Here is a 27,818-nt window from a genome sequence, read left to right as displayed (position 1 = left end):
TGGTTCCTTCCATGGAAAAAAAAACCTGGCCAATTGACCATCATTCCTCTGCAATTTTCTGTGGATATCTCCTTTGGTCACAGTTCAGATTTTTCTTCTTGGCCAGAGGCACATAAGAAAACATACCCTGAACACTAATTCTGATGAAGAATTCCATCTCTCAACACCAAAAGACAGGCTCCTATCTATATGGGTGGATACATCAAGAGATTTCAAGTACATAATGGAGCACTGGTGTCAAGCATATGCACTTGTATAAATATATTAAAATGGAATTAAAATTCAGTTTAGATCTGTCCTTTACTGTCTCCCTGAAAACTTGTCTTCTTCAGGGAAAAAATGGAAAAAGGAAACCACAAGAGACGTCTCAAAAGAATGTCAATTGTAAATATTGATAATTTTACTTATTTATTTAAATGCATAGATGTTACAAATAGATCAAAATTGTGTACAGTTTCATAGCATTAGAAGTTGAAACAGGGATACAAATTTATATCTCAGGTATAACATACATATATATATATATATATAATGTCATATGACAACACAAAAGAAATGATACATTGGTAAGTTCACTGCAACACCTGTTAGACAACAAGCTTTTTTCTCCAAAAAAACAGATACAACCCCACCCACACAATTATCAAAAAAACCTGAACAAGAAAAAATGAAAATATATAATGGGGGGGACGGGGGGGGGAGGAGGGGGAAGAGCATTTCACTCTATAAGCAATGAACATTTTTTTCACATGGGTTCAGATAAAAAATGCACAGAAATATACTTATTTTCTAATCCCCAGCATCTTTAAGCCTCAGAAAAATCTTTCCTTGTTGCATATGGAAAAAAGCATCTGTAGATGGTTTGCTTCTTAAATGAACCCTGCCTTTAAGCACCATTTTAATTACATTAGAACACTCTACATGAAACAAAGCTGTTTAACTCCTAAGAGCTATTGATTTCAACATTACCATTCACTCTTAAGGAAGAATTTTATTACTTTAAACATCACATCTAAGATACTTCCTGACTTACAGGATGGTCTATTGAAGCTGTAGAGAGTTAGCAGCATGATGAACAGCCAGTGATTTGAATGACAATTGCTGTTGTGAGCTAAACATATAACCTGAGAGATATTCCCTCTCTTTCCTGCTGGCCAACATAACCCTAAGTATAATTTATATGCACTTTCAGTACGAGGGATTCTGAAGAATTTACAATCTTATTACTCAATGATAACATGCCAAACTATTCTTCCACTCTGAATTTTGTCTTTTGGCAGGAGCTAATGAATTGCAACCATTTCAGTCTGGATTTCTCACAGATTACACTCAGGGGAACTCTACAGAATGTGGATTACAATCAAAACTTTCTATCTGCTCCACTGACTAGTGTGAATTTAAAAATGCATTGCCCTGTAATTCTTTTATAACAGAAAATAACTCTACCCTGAGGGTAAGCTGGGAAATGAAAGCTAAGCAGGAAGAAAGTATTGAAATTACCAATAGTAATCAATTTATTTTATCATTTCTTGAATTAACCAGATAGGTTGTTGCCCATCTGTTGAATCAGTCAGATGGGCAATTATTATTTTTTCTTAATTTTTTCCAACTATTTTCTATTGAAAGAAAGCAGTTTGAGAAGGTTATTGCTATTTCAGGCTTCTATTGATAGAATTTCAGCATTTTTCTTGCAAATTTAAACAAAAAGGTTTGTGTACTTTGAGATCATCAGACCAATTAGGTATCATCTGAGAACTAGAGCATACAAATTTTAAATTCTGCTAGTTTTAAAAAGCACTACAAAAATTTTGTGTGCTTGGATTCCAAGATCATCTCATCCTAGAGTAGGAAAGTAAGAGTCTTTTCTTGAAAACTTACCAATAATGGGCAGATTGCAACAGTAATTCAGGTCTTTAAGATTTTATTAGGGATCATCATAATTTAGTATCTGAGTAATGAGGCTTCCCACACCCTGGTTTTTAAGAACTATATCTGACTTAACCCTTCTAAAAATTCTTCTGACATCTGAATAACTCTGCTTTACCTCATATTCATAAAACTCTGTATGTTAGGTAGTCACCAGCTAATAAAACTGTAATTGAGTTCTGTACTTACAAATCCTGTAAAACTAAGCAATGGAAGAGTTGTGCATTGCACCTCTTTTCTCAAAGGAAACAAAGTCATCTGTCTCTAAAATCAAGGCCGAAATCTTTAGATTTGCATTTGTTTTCAAAAAATCCAAGAACCTCTTGGATTCCTATGTAATGAGTAGTGGCATTCTTAACCACAAGAGGGCATCCATGCTTGCAACCCGATCCTCAGGGAGAATGTATAAACATATTTATCTATCACCTATCATACACCTATCCACCTACCTACAGATATGGATATAGACACAGATATATTTCTTTCCGTGCAGTCGCAGTACTTTTGCTCTGGGAGGCTTTCTCTTTCAAAGGGGGATGGCATACAAAGTCTAATTTTACTGTTCACAAAGCTCTCATGGAATCCAATTTTTCATTCCTGCAGAAGTTATGTTAAAATTCCTCTGGTTTTCACTAAGACTTGATCAAACTCACCTCAAATTCAGAGGGAAAAAAAAAACAAACTGATCTCAAAGAATAGATACCAAGGATAAGTGTGCAAGGTCAAACCCAAATTTTCTGAAGTCATTTATTTTTCAGAGAGATGATCTGGAATCACTAAAACTTGCTCAGCATCAATCTGAAGTCATGACTCTGGGAGGTCTTACTCTCCCTGTAATTTGTTCCACAGGCACTTGCCTGTTGTGAGGAGGGGAGGGTACTGTTTGTTTTGGTTTTGAACTGGAATACATTTTCCTCTCTGGTGCACATAAAACTCTTATTAGAGCCTGAAACAACCATAAAAAGGAACTCAGAAAGCAAATCTGACCTAGTGGCAATTTGTATGTTTAGCTGAAAAAGATCTCACAAACACTGGAGTGTATATGGTAATATTTCCACAAAACACAATCTGTAACTTAAGCACCAGAACACAGAGGTTAGCACCAAAAGGTATCAATGGCTACCCATCACCTTAAATGTTTGAATGAGGCAAAAAGTCACAAGCAGATATTATTATAAACAGCTGCACTCAATAATTAATTATATAAATTTCATTATATAATTTTAGTCTTATTCCTCTCACAGTATTTTGACAAAAAATTTTTTCCTTATTTTAGCTTGTGCACACTTTTAAAATTTTATATTTAGAACAGAAGTCTGAGCTAATTTCTTTGTCTTTAAAGGCACACCCCTCTGCTGAGAAGAAATTAGTACTTCAAGGCCATCAGAATAGCAGCTGGAGATGGCTTGCCTCAGCATGGCCTCAAACTCATCAAGCTCAGCATGTATTAAAGCTGCCAAAGACATGTGAAGTCTTCTGGATAGTTCAGTGGTTTTTTTTTTGTATCAGCACTTGGTGACAGGTAGTCAGTCAGGAAGCACTGGCAATCAAAATAGAGCTTTACTGGCATTGTCATTACCTGGCCCAAGAGCTAAAAGATAATAGAAACTGGGGCAATTCAAATAGGCAATACAGAAAGGCCTTCCACTTTAAAGTGGAAATTTCATGTGGCAATCAAGTGTCTGATGACCTATAATCTTCTATTTTAAATGAAAAAATATTCAGCAAATGCTTGAGTGCTTGTGGCTAGTTTTATCAGGAGCTGCTCGTATGAAATAGCTTATTTCCAGATCATATTTTGCTGCTGTCAATTACAGTGTGATTACAATAGTTAATCCCTAGCACCATTATGGGATGTTGTGAAAAAACCTGCATACCTATTTGTTAAAAGCAAAGTTTTCTATATTCACAGAAAACAAAATATTCCACAAAATCAAGGTATTTGTAGCAACTTAAAAAGTAACAGATACGATAACATATATACCCGTGATAATAATTTCAGCTGAATTACATAATTATACATTAATTTACAATGTCTAGTTCTGTTTGGAAAGTGTACCATACAACATACAAGTAGCAAGTTTCAAAGTGCATAGTCATTTATTGTTAGACCTACTGTTGTAGGCTTCATGGCTTAACCTGAACTTTTTCTTATGCTCTGCTTCCTATTTGTATTTCAAAAATAAAAATACTGAAAATGGCTAGATGCACTGCTTTAACCTCTATAGCAGATTTCTTATGCAGAACAAAAATGCATTTTTCACCTGCATCGTTGTCAAAAACTGTACTGGCTGAGGGGCTAGTCACGCACTAAGTAGTTTTGTCTCACTTTTACTTCAGTGTGTACTCAGATAATTCAAAGAGGTTGTCTTTTGCTCCCAAAACAGGACTGGCTTTTACTCTGCCAAAGTATTTGACCGATTGAGTACTGTTCAAGTCCCCACTCCTTCGAAAACAAAAGGAAAAATATTTATATTGTACCTGTTAGGATAAAAGTTAGTAGAACATTACAGAGTTATCCTTTTACAACATAGACACATCTAAAGGCCTGTCTAGTTCTTGTCCTGTCAGATACAGAAGTGTCACTAACCAGATATATCTGAAGAGCCATAGATCAGCTGCTGATGTTCTCTGAGGGATCAGAGTGCAGACAGATAGAGAGGGGCTGCTGCATTTCATACACTATACAGGCTTATCCTCAGATACCCTAAAAAGACTGAATTAGTGACTTAAAGATACATACGTATGTAGCTCTAGTGAAATGATCCTCTGTTGTTCCACTTGCTCTACTCAGTATTGCTTTTCAAAGTTCATAAATTTCAGAGGTCTAAATGAAGCAGTGCATGCAGACTAAACACCTATATTTACAGTGGAGTATATTCTGCCCTGTAACATAAAGCCAAAATTCAATGCTATTTCAATGACCTAGTAACAGTGGCAGACATTTGATCTCTTCATTTTAATAATCTGTTTTTCAAGGAAAGTACCTGTATAATATTTTGGTTTCAATGTCTCTATTAGGTACCCATAAGGCATCCAGGTTTTGGCAGAAATTTTTTTGCAGATTTGGTTTTTAATAATGCACACAGATATTTTCAGGAAACAGTGCAATATCTTTTTAATGGACAGTGGCAATTGCTTTAGAAATCTGAATTTTTTGCAACAAATCTATATAATTTTTAAAGATCCCTAAAGTCTTTTATTTACAGATCTTCCTACCTGTGTTTAGGTCTGATCTCTCCTGATTCTTAACTGAATTTCAGTCAGAGGGACAACATATATACTGGTAAACCTATAGTGTAAAAAACATTATGGATGTCATGTATTGACGGATATTGCTTTGTAGCAATATATTTCTTCCTGTAAAAGAAAAAATATACTCCTTCTAAGCACCATTATAGAACTATGACTGTGTTCAGAAATACAGGAAGGTAGAGTCAAGCTGTGCCGTTATACCAATATTTTTACAGTGATGTAGCCTTCTATCTAGATGCGACTTTATGCACGTGGGTTAACAGCCACTGCATCTTATCTGTGTGATTCCTCATCCTCTTCAATATTCCTGTCTGCACACAGACATGTGATAGTAGCAGCCATGTGCTGAACTGATGAAACACCATAAATTAATTGATGCTGTGCATGAGGTAGGTAATATCCTGCAGTTTCTCTTGCACACGTTTTCCTCTGCTCAGTGTCCCGCTGACATTGCAGGTGGAAGCACAGGTGTAAACAGGAGGAACCATTGGGAGTGTGAGGACAATTTGTTCCTTTGCACGTCACACTCCATTTTTAAAACACAGTATTAAACAATGACCCTTCTCTTTCTAGAGCTATTGTTTTTAAAAGAAAGTAATATTCTATCTTCTGATGTGCTTTTAATATAATCTAATCTTCAGGAAGCTATACTTGCTAAGATTAAAATGGGTTTGCTCTCCTTTAACAAAATGTTAATCTAAAAGGGATAATGTGAGTCTTAAATCCCAAAGTGTTAAAACCAAATTATACTGTACTTTGAAAGCTAATTATACAAAAGCATACAAAAAGAAAATATTAGAGTATTATTACAATATCTCTCTATATATAATATGTGCAAAATTCAATACACAAGATTCTTGTTACTCATCTGTGGGTTTTCTTTGAAATAATGTTAACCTTAACTTATTTAAACCAGTATAAGTAGTTTGATGTTACTCCTGGGAAACAAAGATTGTCGATGCAAGAACCTCCATAGCTTGGAGGACAAGCTGAACATGGGACTCCAACTTTGTATGGTGCTTCTCCAATCCAATTCCCCCTGAAAATAAAAAAAATGAAAAAGAATGCTTAATAATTTCAGAGTGGAAGAAAAAAAATCATTAATGATACTTGTTTTCAGTGATTAAGGTTAATGTCTCCACTGATATCGCATAAATGCTCTGTTAGTAAACACATGACATTAGTTTACTTCTGCAGTTTACTGATAAACATTGATCTAGCAATTCTCAAGAAAGAGCAGGAAAGTGATCATGTGAATCCAGGCCAGTAATATCCATTCCACATCCTTTGGTATCAGTGGTGAAGTCCCAGTCTTCTTGCTTTTGCTATAACCAAGTGATTTTTGGTTCTCTGATCCCATGACAAAGTATTTCTTACTGGAGTTCTATATTTATGAAAAATAGCAAAATAAGCAGTGGTGCAAGGTTTTCCTTGAGCACGTTTTTCTCTGGCAGTTATCTTAAAAGTTAGTGCTTGGAAGATGGATAAACAAACTGAGTGAAACATTACTCTTAGGTTGCACCAGCCTAGGTTCACATTGTGAAGCTCTGAGGCTGAATTCATGATTAGAGAAAAAGGAAGATAAGAAACTATTAAAAGCAACTGGATTGGGACATTTCCAGAGATCTCACAGATGCAAATGAGAGGAGAAGTAGGGCTCCTGTTTGGTGAATAGAGGTGTGCAATAGACCCTCCAGGGAAAGGGGTACAAAGTCTGGAGAGTGATCATATGAAAAGAGGCTCTAAAACATCTAGGAACATCTGAAAAACACATACAGGCTTTTAGGGGTTTATATAAACCACAGACTTTTAGAGAATCATGTAACACTCATGATGTAGGCAGAAAGTTAAAATTAGATTTTTATTTAAATGTTATGTCTCACAGAGCAGAGACGTTTCCTTTAGTTTGCATGTGACGTGGAATAGCAGTGAGTAATGCAATTATTTATGAAACATTTTGTCACTCCCCACCTCCCAGCCAGTAACACTGGATCAAAAGCCCTGGTCTGGGTTGTGCCTTGGAAGAAAGTAGGAATCTCAAATAATTTGCTCATTCTTCCTTCTCTTCCAAATGAGTACAGCAGACTAAGTGCTCAGGAAATATATTTAGTCTGATAACAGATATGGAAATTCAGAGTTTGCTGAAAACTGCTTTCTGCTTCATTTTCTATGCAACACATGGCAGATTTGTGTGAGACCACTAGATAATCTGGGGCCTTTCTAACTGCATTTATCCTCCTTAACTTTAGGGGATTTTCACTCATTTCAGAAGGATAAATATTTTTCCGTGTTACAGCATGCCATCAGTGAAAATTTCTGGAGTTCTAAATCCTAAATCTTTGCCAAAATCCAATCTTAATAACTCAGACTGGGGCTGTGATATTCACTCCTTTCCTCTTTGGAGAAGTTTCTGATGTGCTTGTTACTCAGAAGGACACAGACTTTACTGAGTGGCAAAGAGACTTCTGCATGTGTGCCCAAGGACTCTAAGCCCAATGTCCTTAACCCAATTAAATTTAGCAATACAAACTTAATCCAGGGAAGACCACTCAAGATAATTTTTGTGACCCTGCAAGAAGTAGATGTGGAACCATGATTCTACTTCCTGTGACTGAAAGATCCACTCAATATCTCACACAGAGAAAGAGCTTGCAACTTCAAGCTTTAGTTTGCTGTTCAAGAAACTGTGGGACTTTTAGATTCAGAAAATACAAAATGTCATAATTCATTGCTACCTGATACACAAATACTAAATTAGTTTCCAAAAATGCCTAATGTATAAATCCATTTTATTACTGTATATGAAAATAAGTATTCCAGAAAGATTTTTGGTTTTTTTATTTTTTTTTAAATTAGTATACATTAAAAATTATCTTAGAATCTTTGATTTCATCTTGTCCATGTTGTAGAGCTGTAAGTCAGATAGAGTCTTTGCCTAGTCTTTGCTCCCTCACATTAATTTCTTGCCATTCTTTTACAGTAAATATTAAAGACAAAAGGACAGAGAAATCTTCTTGATTTCCAAAGGTGGTTTTTTCCCAAAGGAAATTTTCTTACGAAATCCTATCTCTTTTTCAGTTGCAAAACCTTTAAAAATTCTTTTTACTCGTGTAACAACTACAGTAATGACATATTCTTGCATATTCTTTACCACAAATGGACCTGTGCCACCAAGAGTTTATGGAAAACATGCTCAGTTAATTATACTCAGGTTCCTATGCAGAACTATCTTTGCCTAATACACAGTCAGAGCAAGCAGCCACTTACACTGTGTGGCTTTTGCAACAGTGGTGCAAACCAGACCGCAAATTGAAGCTCTCCCAGAGCCACACTTTACTGACTCATTCTGCACCCAAAGGCAAGCTTGGGATGATGTCTAGGAAATTAATTTCTGCATTTCAACCTAACACAAACCTCTGCAAGTAATGAGATACACAGCCACCTATGGGTGTCTGTGAGCTGTATTTTAACAGACCCTAATATGGAAGGCAAGATGAAATAGATTTGCACACATGGAGCTTGGGCTGATGGATTCTATATGGAAGCTACAGATTATGTTGCATGGTCATAAGCAAAGGTATCCTGTGGGCAACATGTACCAAAGAATGAATCACAGAATGGTTTGGGTTGGAAGGAACCTTAAGGACAAACTATTTCCAACCCCATTGTCGCAGGCAGGGAACCTCTCACTAGACCAGGCTACTCAGAACCCCATCTTGTCTGGTCTTGAATACCTCCAGCGATGGGGAGTCCACAACTTCTATGGGTAAACTGTTCCAGTGCCTCACCATCCTCACCACCCTCACAATAAAGGATTTCTTTCTAATGTCTAATCTAAACCTACCCATCTTAAGCTAAGGCCATTCCCTCTTGTCCTATCACTACATGTCCTTGTGAAAATTCCCTCTTTCTTGTACGACCCCTTTAGGTACTGGTAGGTTGATACAAGGTCTCTCTGGAGCCTTCTGCTTTCCAGGCCAAACAGCCCCAACTCTCTCAGCCTGCCTTCATAAGTCAGGTATTCTAGTCCTGATCAACTTGGTGGCTCTCCTCTGGACCTGCTCTAATAGGTTTTCTGGTTTTTTTAACGTGTCTTTCTTGTGCTAAGGACCTCAGAACTGAATGCAGCTCTCCAGACAGAGAGCCAGGTAGAGGAGGAGAATCACCTGCTGGGTATATCTCTTTTGATACCCAGGATACAGTTGGCTTTCTGGGCTGCAAGCATGCCCTGATAAATCATATTGAGCTTTTCATCTACAAGCAACCACAAGTCCTTCTCCTCAGAGCTGTTATCAATTCGTTCTCTACCCAGCCTGCACCTCTGCTTGGATTAACCCAACCCAGTTGTGTTTGGCCTTACTGAATGTCACAAGATTTGCACAGGCCCACCTGTCTGTAAACCAAGAGCCTGATCTACAGTGGGATTGCTTACCTGAGGAAGTCTAGTCCATCATGCCTATCTATAAAAAGTGAGGAAATAAGGGATTCAAAGTAAAGTGAAGTCAGCACAAAGAAGAAAATTAATACTAGTACTACTAATAATACTAATAATAATAACAGATAAACAGGTTTTTGTTTTGCTCCACACACATCAAGTTAATTCCTTTTCTTCCTTGAATACCAAAGTCATACATTTCTGTATGTTCAGATGGAAAGCTTGAACAAAGGAGCAGCCCTCAGAAAAAGCACAAAGAGAGGTCATGCTGCAGAAAAAGGAGTAAGCAGTCCTATGAGAGGACCAAAACATGCACAAAGTATAAAAATAAACAAAAAATAAAAGAGAGCAACTCACTTTGGGGCATAGTTGCATACCAAGTAAACAGCTCGCCGCCAAACAGATCCCCAGACGTTCATATTGTGGCATGTGTGGATTGCGCAGCCTATACGATTGGAAGTGGCCCAAACCATCTGAATAAATATTTATTATTGGTGAAGTCAAAATTGAAAAGGAATATACATATATTTATAGATATATACATACATTTCTTTGAGAGAGAGGGGCATATATATGTCATAGGCAAGTTCAGCTTTGGACATGAGATTTTGAATAGAGGAAATTTATATAACCTGTGTGTAATGGGTGCACATGGGTCCATAACATCGCATCGGGCACCTAGGGTTGCAATCTTGAGGATAAGGGAAAGCATAATCCTTCACCTCATCATACCATGGCTTTACCAGCTGGAGAATAGATCGATACCTGGAAAGAAATGAAAGAAAAAAGTCCTTTTAGATTTCTCCTCATATCACCAGGGTCACAGTTGTAAGCAATAATATTCTTGAGCCAAACAAAAACTGACAGATATAGATCTATTCTATAGATAATAGATATAGAATACTGGATGACAATTGCATCCATCAAAGATCTGGACCTCAAAGGTTGTTCAAAGTCTGACAAGATAATTGTTTTGTAGGGTATCCTCTTACCTGCCAGTTCTTACAGACAGGTTCTGGCCCAAAAATCTCAGAAGATAGGAAGGACCATGGTCCCAAATGCATGTAGCAGCCCAGGCCTCAGCAGATTTGGCAAGAGTTTCATCCCAAACCTGACAAAATAAAGTATCCTTAGCAGTAGAACAGAAAAAGAGCAGATTATATGATTATATTTTTATAGTGCTAGAATAAAAAAAGCAAGTACCTTAGCTCACAAATGCACTATTGTGATACATCAGATCTGAAACTAAGAAGAGAACTGTGGAGCAGCTTGTACAGAATCCAGTGGGATTTGCCCTATTGATGGACAGAATTCCTGAGCGTATCATTAGAGGAAGCCAAGTATTCTGATTTCTCCCTTTTTTTTGGAAAAGTCCTTCACCAAACAGGCATTTTCATACCATTTTCCCTTCTGTGTTGATGAGATCCATGTGTGAAGAGGAGTGAAATGTTGGCTGGGACTCAGAAAGTGAAGGAGAGGAACACAGGGAAGAACATTTCAGCATAGGTATTACATACCCCACAAAACCCCAACACATTTGAAATAGGACCTCAGGAGTATCTATAGCCAGAGACAATTTGTGTGGCAGCGCTTCATATTTGAGGTCACAAGGTCAAGAAAGGGATTCCACAAAGGCAAAGACTATGGATCATTTCCAGGTACAGTATGGATTTCACTTCTTTATTCTGCACAGGAGCTGGCATTGTTCACTGCCTGATATAAAAAAGATAACAGCTCTGTAAGAACAGACAATTTGACTTCTTAAGCCCTCCAATGTTTGGTACATGACAAGTGAACTTACACACTGACTCCTTTATATGCTTTGCCTACTCAATTACATGCTTGATTTGTAACTCTGCTGTTTTTTCCACAGCAAAAGAGGTTTGTCTCAGAAATAATGGAGATGTTGGCAACAAAACCTACTGTACCACTGGAACTCCTGATAAAGAATATCTCACTGACACATTACAAGTGCACACAAATCCTAGTATATCTTAGTGTTTAAGGGATATCCAAGTAGGCTGTAGATTCTGGAATTACACGTATATTTGAAATACCCTTCTTGGAGTGTTTAGGTGCAGAATAGTTGTAGTGAATTGCAAGTAGAAAGGTAGAACAAAATGTGGTAAAATTGTTTATGCAGACCATCAGTGCTTTTTAAACACAAACACAAACTCATATATCTTGAGTGGTTATGAAATATATTATGCTCTCTGAGGCATGAAATAAGAGGCAAAGTCAGAAATTAACTTATCAAAGGATAAAGTGGCCCACATCACACATATTTTCTGTACTATGAGCTCATAATGATTTCTAACATTGAATTCAGCTTTAATTTCACAAACCTGAAGAGTGAAAAGACTGATCACTGACTAGGACAATAATTCATGACCTGGCTCTAGTATTTTGTGAAATTTCTCTTAGTGAGAAGGACAGAATTTAACATGCTATGAAATTGCTAGACCATTGAACCAAGCTTTTGCAAATCTGGAGTGGATAAGGTACCTCCTCGATTAAAGGCGAAGAAGCACAATAGAGACTAGTAAGAGTCCTTAACCTAAATAATTTTCCATTCAAGTAGAATCACCTTAGGGATGGTAAAATGGGTGGTGCTTAAAGAAGAGAAGATTAATTTTACACCCATTCATAAAATTTTCCAGGACAAAGTCAAAGCAAATTGCTAGTACAAGGACAAAAGACAGAAGACTTAAGAATAAGCACGCTACAAAGGAATACTCTTCAGCTCTGAAAAATTCTTGGAGGAGCTAGAGATAAAAAATCCAAAAGCCAGGATATTCTCTAGGGCCCAAGGCGAAGAAAACTGTGTGTGCATAAGCATTTCTTCTGCTTTGTATCTCTGCCATTAAGTTTACTAGCTGCATGTGGCCAGTATATAAAAACCCCTTTATAATCCCTGTGGTACAGCAGTGGTCCCAAAAAGAGGGCTTAAAGAGAAGGTACAAAATAAAAGAGTGGCTGGGGAGTGTGCCTGAGAGGCTGGGGCCACAGCCGGCGTTTGGAGCCTGCCCGGGCCCAGGGGAGCAGAGGAGCTCGCGGATCCAGCGCATGGGTCCAAACACAGCTGCCTGGTGTGCATCCATAAGGGGCTACTCTGCCAGGACTGTGGCACCCCATAAACACCCTCCTGTGCTGGGATTAATCACACTTCTGGCACGGGCGCTCCTGCCAGGAGGCTGAACATGAGGTTTGCGTGCTTGCTCCCAAGTGCCCTGTCTGCACTCCCACAGTGATCCAAACGTGCATGGTATTCGCACAAAGAGCGCCAACATCCTGACTTCCACCCAGCACATTTTTGTGTACTGAACCGCCTCACAAAATAGCATGTTAGGTGTTTGAAAGAAATGTGAAGAATGGACTAGGTTTACACTATTAACACTCTCTAAACAAGGCACAGTCCCTGCCTTGGACAGCAAGGGCACTTCTAGTTCATTTATCTTACTCTTCAGCTTCATTTCTGGTTATCAAGAATCATCTGCAGCACTGGATTGGTAAAGTTTTGAGGTGTTGTTTCCAACCCAGTTAAAACGTTTTGAGTTTGTCAAGTATACTACACTCTGCTTTCCATTATCTGTTCACTCTTAATCCCTCTCTGGACAGATCAAATTTTTGGCAAACATAAAAAAAATAGGAATAAAGAGAAGAAGAACTTATGACTAAGGAGTAAGCGGGAGGGGAGGATATGCAGCTTCTTTAAATTTCCTCCATTCTTTCATTAGCAGACTGGTGAAAAGCCTTATAGAGTCCCCTATTGCTATGTAAACCACTTGTATTTCATGGGAGAAGTTGATTGCCTTATCTCCTTTTTTTTTTTTCTTTTTGCTTCATTTTTTCAGATGAAAAGGAGGTCTCAGTCCCTCTAGGACTAGCTCTAGATAATCACCAGAAGAGCAGAATACAAAAGGAGACCTTATAGAGACTTTCAACACCTGAAGTGAGCCTACAGAATAGCTGGAAAGAGACTTTTTGCACTGGAATCAAGAGACAGGACAAGAGGGCCTAAAGCTGAAGGAAGATAGGTTTAGATTAGATATTAGGAAGAAATTCTTTAATGTGAGGGTGGTGAGGCACTGAAACAGGTTGCCCAGAGAAGTTGTGTATGCCCCATCCCTGGAAATGTTCATGGCCAAGCTGGATGGAGCTGTGAGCAAACTGGTCTAGTGGAAAGTGTCCCTGCCCGTGGCAGGAGGGTTGGAACTGGATGGTCTTTAAGATCCTGTTCAACCCAAACCATTCTGTGACGCCTATAAAAAGGCAAACAACTAATATAGGCTGAAGGTGAAAAATATTATCTCATAATGACCCCAAAATACTATAAGAGACTGTGACATTAGTTCAACCTTTCAAAAAAAAATTCTGATCCTGAGTCTACAGTTGTACTAATTTTTATCACAGCTCAATCCCCTGTTTTGGTCATGTAAAAGAACAGAGCAAAGACATTTAGATTTTGAAGCCATGTGGTTTCATTACATGTACATAGATAAATTGCATATCAAGAAATGCAAATATATCCTAAAAAGAGAAACTGAAGTAATTTGAAAGTGAGAGGGACAGTTTCTCTACAAGGACAGAAATTAAAAAGCTCAAGATATTTAGCAAAGAATTTAAAAGAAACAGAGTGATAAACAAAATTACAAACTGAAATATGGGCAATCCAGTGTTCCTATTAAACACATCCGATAAAGCTCCCTGTCATGAACACAAAATTGTAAAAGAGAAACAGGAGAAAGATTTCCATATTCAGTGGGTTCTAAGATCTAAGAAGGTGACTCATCTTGAAGTGCTGATCATGCAAACTCCCAGTGCCAAACTATGATCATCCACTCCCTGGGGACAGCTAAACTTCATTTACTAGGTTGCAAGTAGATGAGGAAAAAGTCACCTTCTATCCAGTATAAAGATGCCCCCCAAACTCCAGATCACTGCTTTGGTCCAGCATGGAAACCTTCCCACTTCCCAGCTGGGTCTAACTGAGCCACAATAGAGTTAAAGCCTGTCACCACACTTCCACCGACAACTTGAACATCCTTTGGCCAATTTATTTTTCTTTCTTGAGCCAAAGATTATTTTCCTAGAAAGCTCTCTGACTGTGAACTCTGTGCTGTTGCCTGCAAAACAACACTTCCAAACTACATCTCACTTGAAAATTGCCAAGAGGTCTGAACACAAGGAACAGGACACTGTTTCTACATGGGGAGTTTCAACACCTGAAACCACTTCATGAGGCAACTCTGGGGTGCTCTCTGCACTCACACAGCATGTGTTTGCTGAGAGTTAGCAGTAAAATCTTAGCATTAATAAAGTCAGCAGGAATTTTGCCAGTGAGCCAGAATTCCATCCTAGATTTTGGTTTTTTCCCTCTGTAAACAAATAGTAAAATATTTAATCCCCAAAATGTGTAATAAGCAATAGAGTTGAAAACAAAGTATCTTTCATGTTGAATTAAATTTCTTGAAGTGCAAAAAGTGGGCTTCCTTCACTAAGAAAAGCCTTTTAATATTGTGGATCACAGTTCCCTCATACATTTCCTTTTTATAGCTGTTTCTACAGCTGCCTGTCAGTTGTTCTTAGATAATTTCCATGTAAAAAGGATAAAGTTGTCTTTTTGTGCTTGGTTGGAACAGAAGGTCCTGTAAGAACTATGTTCTTAACATAGTAAGAACTATGCTCTTAGGTATTAAAACAATGGTGAAGCTGAGTAAACATTCTGATGATGAAAAAGAAAAGAAGTAACTACAATATTACAATGATCTGTCCATGACATTTGTTGAAAAATAATTGGCTGTTCCCTTCCTACTTTGATATCTACCTAATTTGAGGAATTGTGTACATAACAGTTTTGAACTATAACTTGAATTTAGAAACAGGGTTCTGCTCATTTTCATTGCAGGCAGAATCACAGTCCTCGATCATTTAAATGGAGCAGTTTTTTCTTGACACTGGTCAACAGATGTCTTAGGAAACAAACCTAATCACACAAATGGCAATGACCTCTTCTCATCTCTGCAAGTACTCTGAAATTACTATTAATAGCACCAGCAAGAATTGTGATGTAAATGCAAAGGTAACAGAATGCAAAGCCATACACTGTATTAGTTATTTTCCCCTTCTGTGTGGATATATGTGGGTAAACTGGATGTTTATAGATGGACTTAAATTTACAGCCCCCATTGTCACAAGAAAAAAAGAAAAAAATGTGGTAAGTAGGAGTGCTTCTTCCATGACTGTGCCAGCACACAGACTGTGAGACAGAAGACGCGAGATAATTGTGGAATCCATAAAGATATGTTTTTACCTGGTAGCCTAGGGACTGTGCTAATGATCATTGTAAAACACTCAAGCAATCCAAACCTGTGTTTTCATTCTTCTTTTGACATCATCATCTTTAATCTTTCCCAGCTCATTTTTATTGCCAGTAACTGGGAAGCTCTCCTTACTTGCAAAAGAGCACAAGACAACCTCAGCAGAGCATTGCTCTGGATATTAAATATCAACAGCAGCCCTCAGTACCTCACTATTTGCGGTTGGTCTGTTTGTTGTGGTTTTGTTTTTTTTTTAATGACATATCAGCTAAGATAATACTATGCATATTTTCTAATAGTAAAACCTTAAGCAAAACATACACATCCTGGTCACTCGCTGCCTTCCTAGGAACTCCCTGAGTCAGGGCTGCTGCCCATAGTGCCAGGACAGCTGAGGTGTGACCAGACCCTCAGCTGGTTGCCACCAACTGTACAGCTGAAGTGACAAACACTGGGTAGAAATGTGAACACAAATCCAGAGCAAACAGGTGAAGTTCACTGTTCTGACCACTCCCTTCTGGAACAGCTTCCTTACCCAAGTGCAGTTACATGAAGAGATGGCAAATTAAATACTGGGATATGCAATTTGAAGAGAGTTGCATGACAACACTGCTACATTTTGAAGCAATAAAAAGTGGCAATTTTTTTTCTAGTCTTGGCATCTTATTTTTCATTTATATATGTTTACTGTGGATTCCTATTAGTGATATTCAGATTGCTATTTCACGCAAACGGATCTATGGCGATTCTTAGGCATCTCAGAAAGATGACCGGTATGACCTTCTTTTAGCAATGATCCGCTAAAAAATTAGCCTTTCCACCTCAAACATATTATTTTACTCTCCAGTAGCCTCCTGCTTCTCTTTCTTTGCCTAGCTGAAGATCAAAAGCTCTTACTTCCAGAATGGCAGCAAGCAAGAAAGAAGAAACCTTGACTCAAGCAATTTCTTCCTGTGACAAAAACACTGTGAAGCCAAGGGATGAAATCCAACATGTCCAGTCCATCTGTGCAGCTGCATTCCACAGCTGCTCGTGCAAGTCCCAGAGCGGATTAGCAGATGTACCCTGGAACACACAGGTCCTGTCCTCATGGGTCACTCAGCCTTGCACCGCTCACTTGCACGTGCGGCAGCTGTCTCAAATCCCACAGCAGCGCGCAGGGCACGCAGGAGTCCTTCTCTCCCCTTCTCTTTCATATAGTCAGACCTGTAGCATTTTCAAGTTTAGAAACTTTCTGTAGGACCTCCCACCATGTCCACTATCCCAAATCTGGCAGAAAGCTTAATAAAACAACCCAACAGTCCTTCTGCCTGCATGCTTTTACAGCAGAATGACTGACAGAGCCTTGTCTTTTTGCTCCCACTTTTTTCAATACATACAGTGTGATGAAAACATATGAGCTCATTGGAACTTACAGAGAGATGTGGCAAACTTTATATATTTACTTAGGGTCTGAGATCATTTGGACTTTAGACTCTCTCTCTAAGAATATGTTTTTGGTTTTTTTATCTCAACAGCCACCTGTTAGAAATTTTTGTATGTATATTGTAATTGGTGCCTACCACACATGCAGGTACTTTCTCACATGCATTAGGTAATAATTAGAAAGTTTACACAGAAAATTCCCAGTCTCCCCTCTAGAGAAAAATATCTTGAATATCTTGAAAATAAACAGAGGGTTAATACATCAAGCTGCTTGTCCAACAATCCACTGCAACTCAAAGTAAAGCTGTGCAATGTTTTATAGTAAATTTACTCTCATATATCCAAACCTCCAAACATCTGAGTCACACTTCTGAAGGGCTCACTATTGAAGGTTTGGCTTAATCCAGGCATCACCAGACATATTCCCAAGAAACCTCGCTGCCAGAAATACTTTTCTTATGAAAATTCAAGTCTGTGTTTTACAAAGAAGTTTGTATTCCTGGGTGTCTATGTGGTGCAAACAAAGTGCTATCATTTGAAGCTTTACCATTTGTAGTTGTCAATTTTCTTTCTTCTAAAAGTTGTCTGCATTTCCTTTCATATTTGGCATCAGGCTTTTAGACAACAAGAAATAAAGAAAATTGGTATGCTGTCTGATTTAATAACAATAAGCTTCTCTGATATGCTATTATTTGTTTCGCTTTTGGAATGACAGCTATATATCTTAAAATATTCAGTGCTTTTCTAACCTACTGCAAGGCAGATTTTAATTGGCAACAGCTTATCTCAGAAGTGGCAACAAAAAGGACCAAACTCTAGCTCCATGTCACAATTGGTCAGAAGTCTGCAAAGGTGCGTGTCTGACCTCTATCATTTTAATTATGATCAGAACAAATTGTATTTTCTTAGAAACACAAAATGTGAATGAAAATGGGGTTTTTTTGTGGCGTTTCATTCTCTTATATACAGAAAAAAAATACATTTTACTTTTATTTGTTATTAACCACTGAAGCTTTCCATCAAAAGAAAAAATGTTCCTAATTTCTTTAAAAGTTTTCAAAGAAAATACATTTTCTAAGTAGCGCTAGCTGAAAGATATGACAGCATGACATGAAAGAAAACACATAAAGCTTCCTCTTTCTGCAGAATAAAGAATAAGAATAATAGTTCTTTATTCTCAGAAAAAGAAAGCTCAAGTTAAGATTCTTTCTCTTGATACAGACTAACAGATATCACTGATATGACAGATAGCCATGCAAAACCAGTTAATTCTCAGTTTCATTTAAACAGACCTCAAACCCCATCCCAGGGCACCTGCAGATGCATTTATACATAGAGGAGCCTGAGCTAAAGACAGGAATCGGTGCACAAAAAGCAATCAAGGGGCTATCTTGGGGCTTCCAATTTTTCCTGCCTCTAGGATATACATTTTCACAGACCTGTGATAGACTATTTATCTTTTCAGGTAGAGAAAGAGGAAAAAAACATTGAGAGGTTTAGGGTTACTATCATCTCCATTCATGTATGAAACAAAGTACTGTGTACTTTGGATCGAGATTCTTGTGAAAAATGCCCTGTCTCTGTTTTTAGCCAAGAAGTTCAAGAGGTGCCACATTTAATAATAAAGGAATGTCTAATTCTGAGGCCTCCGGGCAGGCTGCTTTTCTATCTGAGACTTTACTAAGTTGTTTTTTGTTTGTTTAAACTCCTAGAAGGCTTTCTGCTAACACTAAATTTAAATAATGTAAATATTCTTTTCTGAAACACCATCAAGATGGATGTTTTAAAATTGTTATGCATAAAACATTGAAACAGCGTTGTAGTACCAAATCAAGTTTAACACTGTCATTCTTTTCCACAAAATTTATCAATAACAACATATTTGGGGAAGTTCTTCAGTTTATTCAAGGAGTGCTTTCCAGGAAGGGTCTTTTCCATTCAACTCTTGAACAGGTCTTCTATCATTCACTCTGAACGTAACAGATGGCTTTCGTACTTCCTATCAGTAACTTTCTATTGGATTTGACCCTAGATGAACACCAATTACTGAGACTGAACAGGCTTTTCTAGCTTTCTGTCAATGAAACTGCAGGAAAAATGGGCAACACCCTACATGTCAGTGATAGCCAAGTGGTTCAGTGCTGCATTATTGACACTGGTGCACTAGGAAATACCTACTCACCTGTGACACAAAAAATATCTAGGTAAGTCTATTATGCAGAGAGTAAGTTCCATTTACTCCTGCCTTCTCTCTGTCAGTTGACATGCTGTGCCTTCCTCTGCAGAAAAAGCCTGAGTTTCTGTTGCTGTGAAACAACAGCTTCCTTTCCAGGCTGTGATGCAGACAGACACCATTAAATGTAACCATGTGAACCGCATCAGTTCCCTCCATATTATTTTAATTTTCTGAGAGGATCACTATTCCAGAATTCATTTTTCTATGATCTTCAGACATTCCTGGTGCTGGGTTATGGTACCAGGCAGAAGAGACATACTTAATTAAACAGAAAATCAAGTGGTAGGAGGCAGAAACTGGAACCAGTGCATCCATTCCACCATTACACTGCTTCTCATTTGTTCTTACCTCACTCATGAATTCCCAGCATAGAGCAAGCTAAAAGCCATGGCAGACTGGGACAGGGGGCCCACAGTGGAGAACCTCCAAGTATCTTCCGCTCTCATGCGCCAGAAGGCTGAAGTGGACCATATTTGCATTTATTTTGCGCTCTGGCATGATAAAAAGCAACTTTGTACCCTGACTCATGATCTGGTTACTTTATTTCAAACTTCACCATGTATACAGGATTTAAGGGAACAGGGCTACTGAATGGAAAAAGTATGCTGCCAGTAACTTCTACAGTAAATTCTTCATTGCATTATGGCAGTTAGACATGCACAATTAAAATGATGGGCCTAATCTTCTTTGACATCTAAGGGTCTTGTTCTCTAATTTAGCTAAGGAAGTGTAAATGGAGTGCAATTGCAATTTGATACAATATGCAGAAGCATTGTAATAACATACACATGCAAATTGTGGAAAGATAATATGCATCTTAATGCCAAGAAAACTGTCAGTAAACATGTAAAGGGTAATTTTTTGAAATGAAAAAGGATAGGAATTCTATTGGCAGTTTAAAAATGCATATAAAGATTAATTATCTGAGCTTTAGAAGGAAATATTTAGGTTAGACATTTGGAAATAATTTCTATTCCTAAAGTAAAATATTTGCCAAGAGATGTGACTGAGACAGCATCACTATATGTGTTCAAGAGTAGACAAGATGAAAACCATATGTATGTAATGCAGAAGGAAGTCCTGCAACAGGCCAGGGATAAAGTACATGAATTAAGAGACTCTATCCAACTCATTAGACATAAATCTTGAGGGAACTAGCCCTGCAATCCTTACTCACAGACATGTATTATTTCAGTGGGACCATGTAAATAAGCCAGGGCAAATGACTCAAGAACAAAATGTCCTTAAAGATTTAGAATGGTCTGTAAGAAACCACAATAAAAACAGTAAAAAAAAAAAAAAAGGTACACAGGTTGAGAAGTTTATTTATCAGAAATGCTATTGAATTGGAGAGAAAACCTAACTCACTCTTTCCATGTCTATACAAAAGGCTTTTGATATTAAGCAGAACTTTGGAAAACTTGAATTAGGTTGATGGGATTTTTCTGACTTCGTTTTACCCATCACTTACTGCATATTCACCGAATATTTTTAAGATCACCTTGACAGCAAAAGAGTTTTATCAAGACTTTCAAACTTAGAAGTGAAATAATAAGGAAGTTATTTGCATTTGTGAGCATTAACTGGGTTATATCTTGCTTCTCTGACCTGACTTTGGAAATTACCTGCAAATTTTCTGGGACGTGAAGTATCCAAATACATCACCTTGGCAAAGATAGTCATTCCTGGGTCACACAGAGCGCACATATTTCCAGCATGACACACGTGGACTCCTTCACAGGACTACAGGAGTTTCTTTTTGAACACAACTACTTTTTCTCTACAACAATAAGTCCTTTCCTTTGTTTAGTCTATTATGGTCTTTTATGTGGATTTACTAGAAGTTAATATGCTGAAATTCTCCATTCTCTTCCAATTCCTGTGCCATCAGCTCATGAGAAACACAAAATAACTCCTGGGTAGCTAAACTAACTCATTTCAGGCTAGTCTGGAAATCTTTTACTACTTTGAGTTCTACAAAGTGAGTCAAAGTGACAAAATTCAACCGGGGCAGACTTTGCCAAATATAAAAGTGCTGAACAAAAAAGAATTGAAACTGCATCTGAACATCTTTGGTACACCAGCAGGCCCAAGTTTATCTACAGCACTTTTTGCACTTAAAATCTTCAGCCAGCTTTCTGCAAGCATGTTTTTGAGTATGCAATCCTGCCCTCTTTATTATACTTCAAACATACTACTGCCAGTCCACTAATAATTATGTTGATCCATACCAGGCTCAGGACTCATCCTTGCAGAGCCAGCTGTGAAACTACTCATGACTTATCTTTTGCTATGACTCTTCAACAAGTTATTCAGATCACCTTAGAGAAAGAACTCTTAACTAAAACAGATTTTCCCATTTTGCATGAGAGTGCCATGGAGGATCATGTTCAGTGCTCATCAAGGCCCACTTATAGAAGTTACTGCTTCAGCATGCAAAGCTTTAAAGAGCATGTCTGTACATAAGCACCTGCTTGATCAGCTTTTGCACAAACTCAGTGATGTGGGATACAACGAAGACCATACAGACTTTGAAGAAACTGGCCTCGAGGGAGGATGACTGTAGGAAAGGTAAAAATAACTTTTGATCCTCACAGGAATATATATTTCATGAATTAATGTTTTAGAAGTCTAAATATAGTACCAATGCACACTAAAAGACATTTTATGAGACTCAAACTTCAATCTTGCAAATATTTACTGGCCTACCAAGTAGCTGAGATGTTCCAGAAAGGCGACACAGATCTCTATAGTACACAATTAGCATTCAAAAAAAGGGATTTCTTTATTCACATGCTTCCACTGGACCTACAGATGTACACAATTTTCAGACTAGACAGCTGCTGGCAACCCTACACCCCACTTTTTCTGAATCATGAATTTAATAGAATCTTTCTGCTTTCTCCACAAAAAATATGCAAAGACAAGTAGATGATTTTCACCCTTTGTCAGGCCAAAAGTATGGTGTCATCTTTCTTTCCGCAGCTATGCCTTCAGCTTTTAAAGCACAAGGAAAGACTTTCTTAAAATGAAGAAGAAAAAAGTCCAAATATAAAAAAATACTCACTAATTCTGCATTATAAGCCTGGAAGTTCTTGTTTTCTTTCATTTTCCTTCACATATACACTGACTAGATTTGTACCTGCATAAAAACTTCCAGTTGAAGGCATCAGCAACTCCTGAACCAGAACCAAAAGGAGGACTGCTTTAAAATCTAACACACCAGGTGCCAATGTCCCAACAGAAAGACTTACCAAAGTGTAACTGGCACAAGACACTCCAGTTTCTTTCACTGAGGACTGATACAATGCCTCCCCAGCTGTCTGCTTTCATGGGGGGCTGCACACAACAACAGGCTGGGGCAGCACTCAGACCCACTGCTCCCAAAGAGAACTAGAACACTTCACAGCTCTGCTTATCTGAACTTCCCCTGCCTAACCCATGTGCATTTAAAGCTGTTCTTCCAGATCTCTCATCCAAAGTCCTACAGTACATAAACCTTCTAGACAGTAAGGACAGAGAGAATAACACCCAAGGAATATGAAGTATCTGAAACTGCACTGAACATGTGAGAAGCAGACTGGATCAGGAAGAGGAACACAATGTGTCAAGTGGAAAAGCCCCCAAAAAGGTTGGGTGTGGAGAACTGGAATCACAAGAACCAAACCATGCAACCAAACCCTGAAGGGGTTTTATTCCCACCAGGGAGGTAGAAATAAAAGCAAATGCAACTGTACAGAAGTGAGAATGTGATATAGTAATTAATGAGAAGAACAGCTCCTAAAAGAATTCGGAAAAAACAACAAAACACAATTTTCTATGACAGTAAACAAAGAAAAGATGAAAAAATATATTTTTCTAGTGCTTCAAAACTGCTTAGTTTTTCTCTGTTTCAACACACTTTAAAAAGATTTCCACAATCTACTGCATCTGTAAGCAATTCCAGCTCTCTAACATGTGACATCCGTTTTAGTCATTGTTAGGGAAAATGGGATAGGCCATTTTCTTCACTACCCCAGAACTTTTCCATAGTATTCAGGAAAGGAACACACACTCTGTAAGGTCCTTTCAAGCACAAATGCACATTGTCTACTGGTAATGACAATGTGTTCGTTGTCTTATTTACAAAAATAAGTACTGAGAAACATAACATCTTTTTTATACAGCAGCAGTAACCTCATGTCCCTGTAAGATACAACAGATGCTGTGCCACACACTGAAATTATTCAGGGACCAAAGAATGGACAAAGCCAACTCAGTTACTGGTAATGGTGTTTCCAGTCTCAGTACGGCTTACAGCACCACGTCATCTTCAAGGCCTCCCTACCAAAATCCTTCTGTGTCAGAGAGGTAAGAAGTTCCAGAGATAGTGCCATGACCACAACACAGGTGGCAGAGCACACCATGTGTGATGCTGCACACTGAGCATTGCTTGCTCTGTTGTTACATGGGACACACACAGACTTACACAATTCTAAAAGAGAATTGGTGGCAGAGGGGTGGCTGCCACTGGGGGATTTAAGCTCAAGTTGTACTCTGGATCATTACCTACATAGCTTGAGGCGCTGATCTGAATTCTGCAGCATGAAGTCACAAAGTACTTTCAGACTGGAAAACCAAATGTAAAAGAAAGCCTTCAGTCCTTGCACTTGAGACTACTGTTCAGGCTGATGCAGCCAGGAACACAGGTACATCCTATGGCTGGCTGCTACTGGCAAAAGCAATAGTAAGAAAGGCAAGGAAAATAAAAGCATGCTAGTTGCAAAGAGCATGACTCCAATCCTGATTTTTTTATCTATGTTGCAGCAAAGCTGCAGCAGAATACCCACCAATATGGATAAAATCTTGGCAGTTTAGGTATACGAGTTCAATAAAATAGATTTAATCCAGGAAGCTTGCTTTCTATTTACAAGGGTTCTTTACTGAACAGGCTAAGAACACTGCACTTACAAAACCCTTGGGAATAGGACAAGGTGCTGGCTTCACTTAAGCAAACTGCAGGAGCACATTTCTAAAACACACAAGCCAAGGAAGGGTATGGTAGGCTGCCATTCCCTCAGACATTACAACAAAGTTTATTTATACAGAATCAAAGGAAACATCAGTGGAGAGCACAGCAATGAAAATGATGACTGAGCTTGACTTCTGACCGCTCTGGCTTTTCTGTCTCTGACCTTTCCACTTAACCAGACTTCAAACTCAGCCTATGGTCTTCATCCTGCAATATTCTGAGAGGACTAGGCATTCTGAGGTGTTGCTGGGATGTGCTGAACAGATTATATGATGAAATCCAGATTTAGGTAACATCTGTGATAGAAACATGTCCACATTGGTTAGTCATTAGCTGCTACAAAGGAGGAGCTGTTACTACTGATATCCCCTTTTTATGTCAACTGATGGTGTCCTGTTTCTCAAACCTATTAATTGTATGCTGTCATATGAGAAACTGTGTCTTTAAACATTTATTATGGTGCTGACACAACTAATCTCTACCTCCAAAATAGTGTGAATAACCTAATTACAATGTAAAAAAAAGAAATTATTGGACAACCTATGTTTAATATTAGAGGCCCACATTATGCATGTACGCAAAGCTGGAACACAAAGTAGCAAACACTACTTTAGCCAGTAGTGCTAAAGCAGTATGAGATCACAGTGAATGTGTAACTTCTACCATATCTGCAGGAACAGATATTTCCTATAAGTATTTTCCAATAAGGAGAAAATATGTCTGCCACATACTTTTTTTGAGGACATTGAAATCCTACATATTAGAGAAACATCTAAAATCAACATTCATTTGATGGAAAGATAAAGGTACTAGGTATACACAAACAACATGCAGTAAGAAAAACACATGAACAGGAGACAATAGTGCATCAGATAAATTACTTTGCAAACAGTCTTACTATACTGCTTCCATACATAATATGTGTGAAATAAATTAGAAATATTCATTGGGTGTCTTTTTGCCCACACCAGAGCAATGACTTTCAGTGCACTCCACAAAAACTATGGGGCTAATGATCAGCACTTTAAACACTTTGGTTTGCATGTGATCACATACCATTCCTCAGCTCAACAAGCAGTTAACTCACCACTTCACTTATTTCATTAGGACTACACATGTAAATGAAAATTGAACAGGGCATGTAAGAGGCTCAGAGTTCAGTATTCAGCTTTTGCTTGCTGAAGTTAATGCAGCTTGAAAAACATAAGGACAGAACATTTTAGGAAGCAATAATAGATTAAAAAAAATCATTTAGTTAACTAAAACATTACAATTTGTTTAATAAAATCAGATCACTGATTTATAGTTTGTTTCACTCTGAAATAAACAGTTCACTTACCATATATTCCATGTTGGAAGCAGGTGGGAAGACTTTGCCTCTGACTTGATTATGATAATCAAGAATGGCAATCATATCATTCTGAGAAATGTAGCGCTTCCGCCTGGCTTTGGGAATTTTTGCAGAGTCCAGATGAGCTGCCAAAGCTGTCTTGATGTCAGTGAAATTATTGTCTGACAGGAACAGGTCAGTGGAGTTGGGTAACACTAATGCACTTGTTTCACAGAGAACAGAAATTAAAAGGGAACAACTGATTGCAGCAATTACTGTCATTTTGGGGCCAAAGAGGTACTCTGCTTTAAGTCAGGGCAGCAGAAAGCAAATCTGTAGAAGAGAAGATACTTAAGATGTGATTCTGTACATCTGTGTAGCAAGACAAAGTGAACAAGCGGGCTGTGACCAGAAAAATCATTCTGTCAGCTCAATCATAAAAACAAACCAGGCAGAACACGTGTTGCTGAGCAATTTTCAATAACTGTATTAAGTGATGATGGTCTTACTACAACACACCAAATGAAGTATCATTATGAAGTACATGGTCAGAACTAGTAGTATTCCTAAAATAGTGACAGTGCTATCACACCCTATCAGTCCATAAACCACACTATAGATCTTAAAGAGGGAGACTGCAAGAAACCTCACATCATGTTTTGCAATGAAATTAAAAATACATCCTCGGCTATGCCTACCCCATCGGCATGGACTGTTTTGACACAATGTGGCAGAGATAAACCAGTAGGCAAAAGAAAACATATACAGCATGAAAGGAGGACATCTTAGAAATAGCATTCAAATCTTAAATTCACCAAGTGTGATGAGCATTGATAAAACTGCATGCAAAGCAAACTTATGGAACTGAATGGCTTACCTCTGGATAATACCAAGAAAAAAAGAAGAGAGTCTATTGTTCTCCCTGTATATATAGCACTCTCCTATGTGATGATATGAACCTTTGTGAAGAAGTGTCTCTTATTACAACCCCCCAAAGAACAAAACCGTGCTGCTTGTGAAGCTTCTGGCCAGAGGAGCTGCTGACAGCCTTTATATGTTACAGCCCGTGCGAGCCAGCCCGGGCAGTGTCCCGGCGGGTCCCGCTCAGCCCAGGCGGGCGGGAGGGGCTGCGCGGAGCACACGGCAGCCATTGGGTGGCACCCGGAGGGTGGGTGCTGGGGGGACTCAGTCACACCCCCGGCTGATGCAGCACAAAGAGGGAGCGTGCAAGACCCTCTACTCGGCATTTCCTACCTCTTTTTTTTTTTTTTTCCCTCCGTGGCTGTTTTTTTTCCTCATTTCCCGAGCATCATGCTGGCTCGGGAAGCGCTGTTTCACGCAGCTCCACGAGCCCCCACGGCGCGGCGTGGAGCGCAGAGTTTGCAAACCTGAGTTGGTTGTCCCGGTCGCAGGAAGCGGAACCCGTGCACCGCCGTGCCCCCGGCCCGGGCCGGCCCGACCCGTGCCAGCAGCGCGGTGTCCCGGGCCCCGCTCCATCCATCGCCGGCGCGGCAGCTGCCCGAGGGCTGGTCCCCCTCCGCTCGCCCCCTTCTCCTCCTCCCTCGCCCTCTGCCCTCCGAGGCACCGGCAGAGCTCGGGGCGGTCGTGGCTGTCCCAGAGCAGTTACCTGAACGCCTGCCAGTGGGAAGCTACGGGAGCGGCAGGACCGAAAGCTCCCGCCGCTGCCAGGGAGACATCTGTTTCCCATTAGCTAGCCTATAGCTGGAATTCTTTAAGCGCAGAGTGGTCCAGCCACTCACACAGCAGAGCTAAGGGCATAACACTGAGGCCATGACGAAAGCGAGCAGTGAAGCAGCAGCAGCCAGCAATTGTGTACTGGGGGCAGCTTATGGGAGCTACTCAATGTCAGGCTGACCCCC

The 27,818-nt window shown here is 38.9% G+C and overlaps 1 protein-coding gene across 1 annotated transcript; it reads right to left on the bottom strand.

The window, feature by feature from the left end:
* Positions 1–381: 381 nt before the first annotated feature.
* PI15 (peptidase inhibitor 15) lies at positions 382–27,818 on the bottom strand. The gene is made up of 6 exons (XM_002199377.7): positions 26,816–27,818; positions 25,948–26,271; positions 10,609–10,727; positions 10,249–10,381; positions 9,974–10,089; positions 382–6,220 (listed from the first exon to the last, which is right to left on the bottom strand). The coding sequence occupies exons 2-6, from the start codon at positions 26,218–26,220 to the stop codon at positions 6,085–6,087; spliced, it is 777 nt and encodes a 258-aa protein (XP_002199413.2). The 5' UTR covers positions 26,221–26,271; positions 26,816–27,818; the 3' UTR covers positions 382–6,084.

This window comes from Taeniopygia guttata, chromosome 2 (assembly GCF_048771995.1).
Source record: "Taeniopygia guttata chromosome 2, bTaeGut7.mat, whole genome shotgun sequence".
NCBI classification, from domain to species: Eukaryota; Metazoa; Chordata; class Aves; order Passeriformes; family Estrildidae; genus Taeniopygia; species Taeniopygia guttata.
The sequence above is the reverse complement of the archived record's forward strand: the minus strand, read 5'-3'. Positions and strand labels throughout refer to the sequence as shown.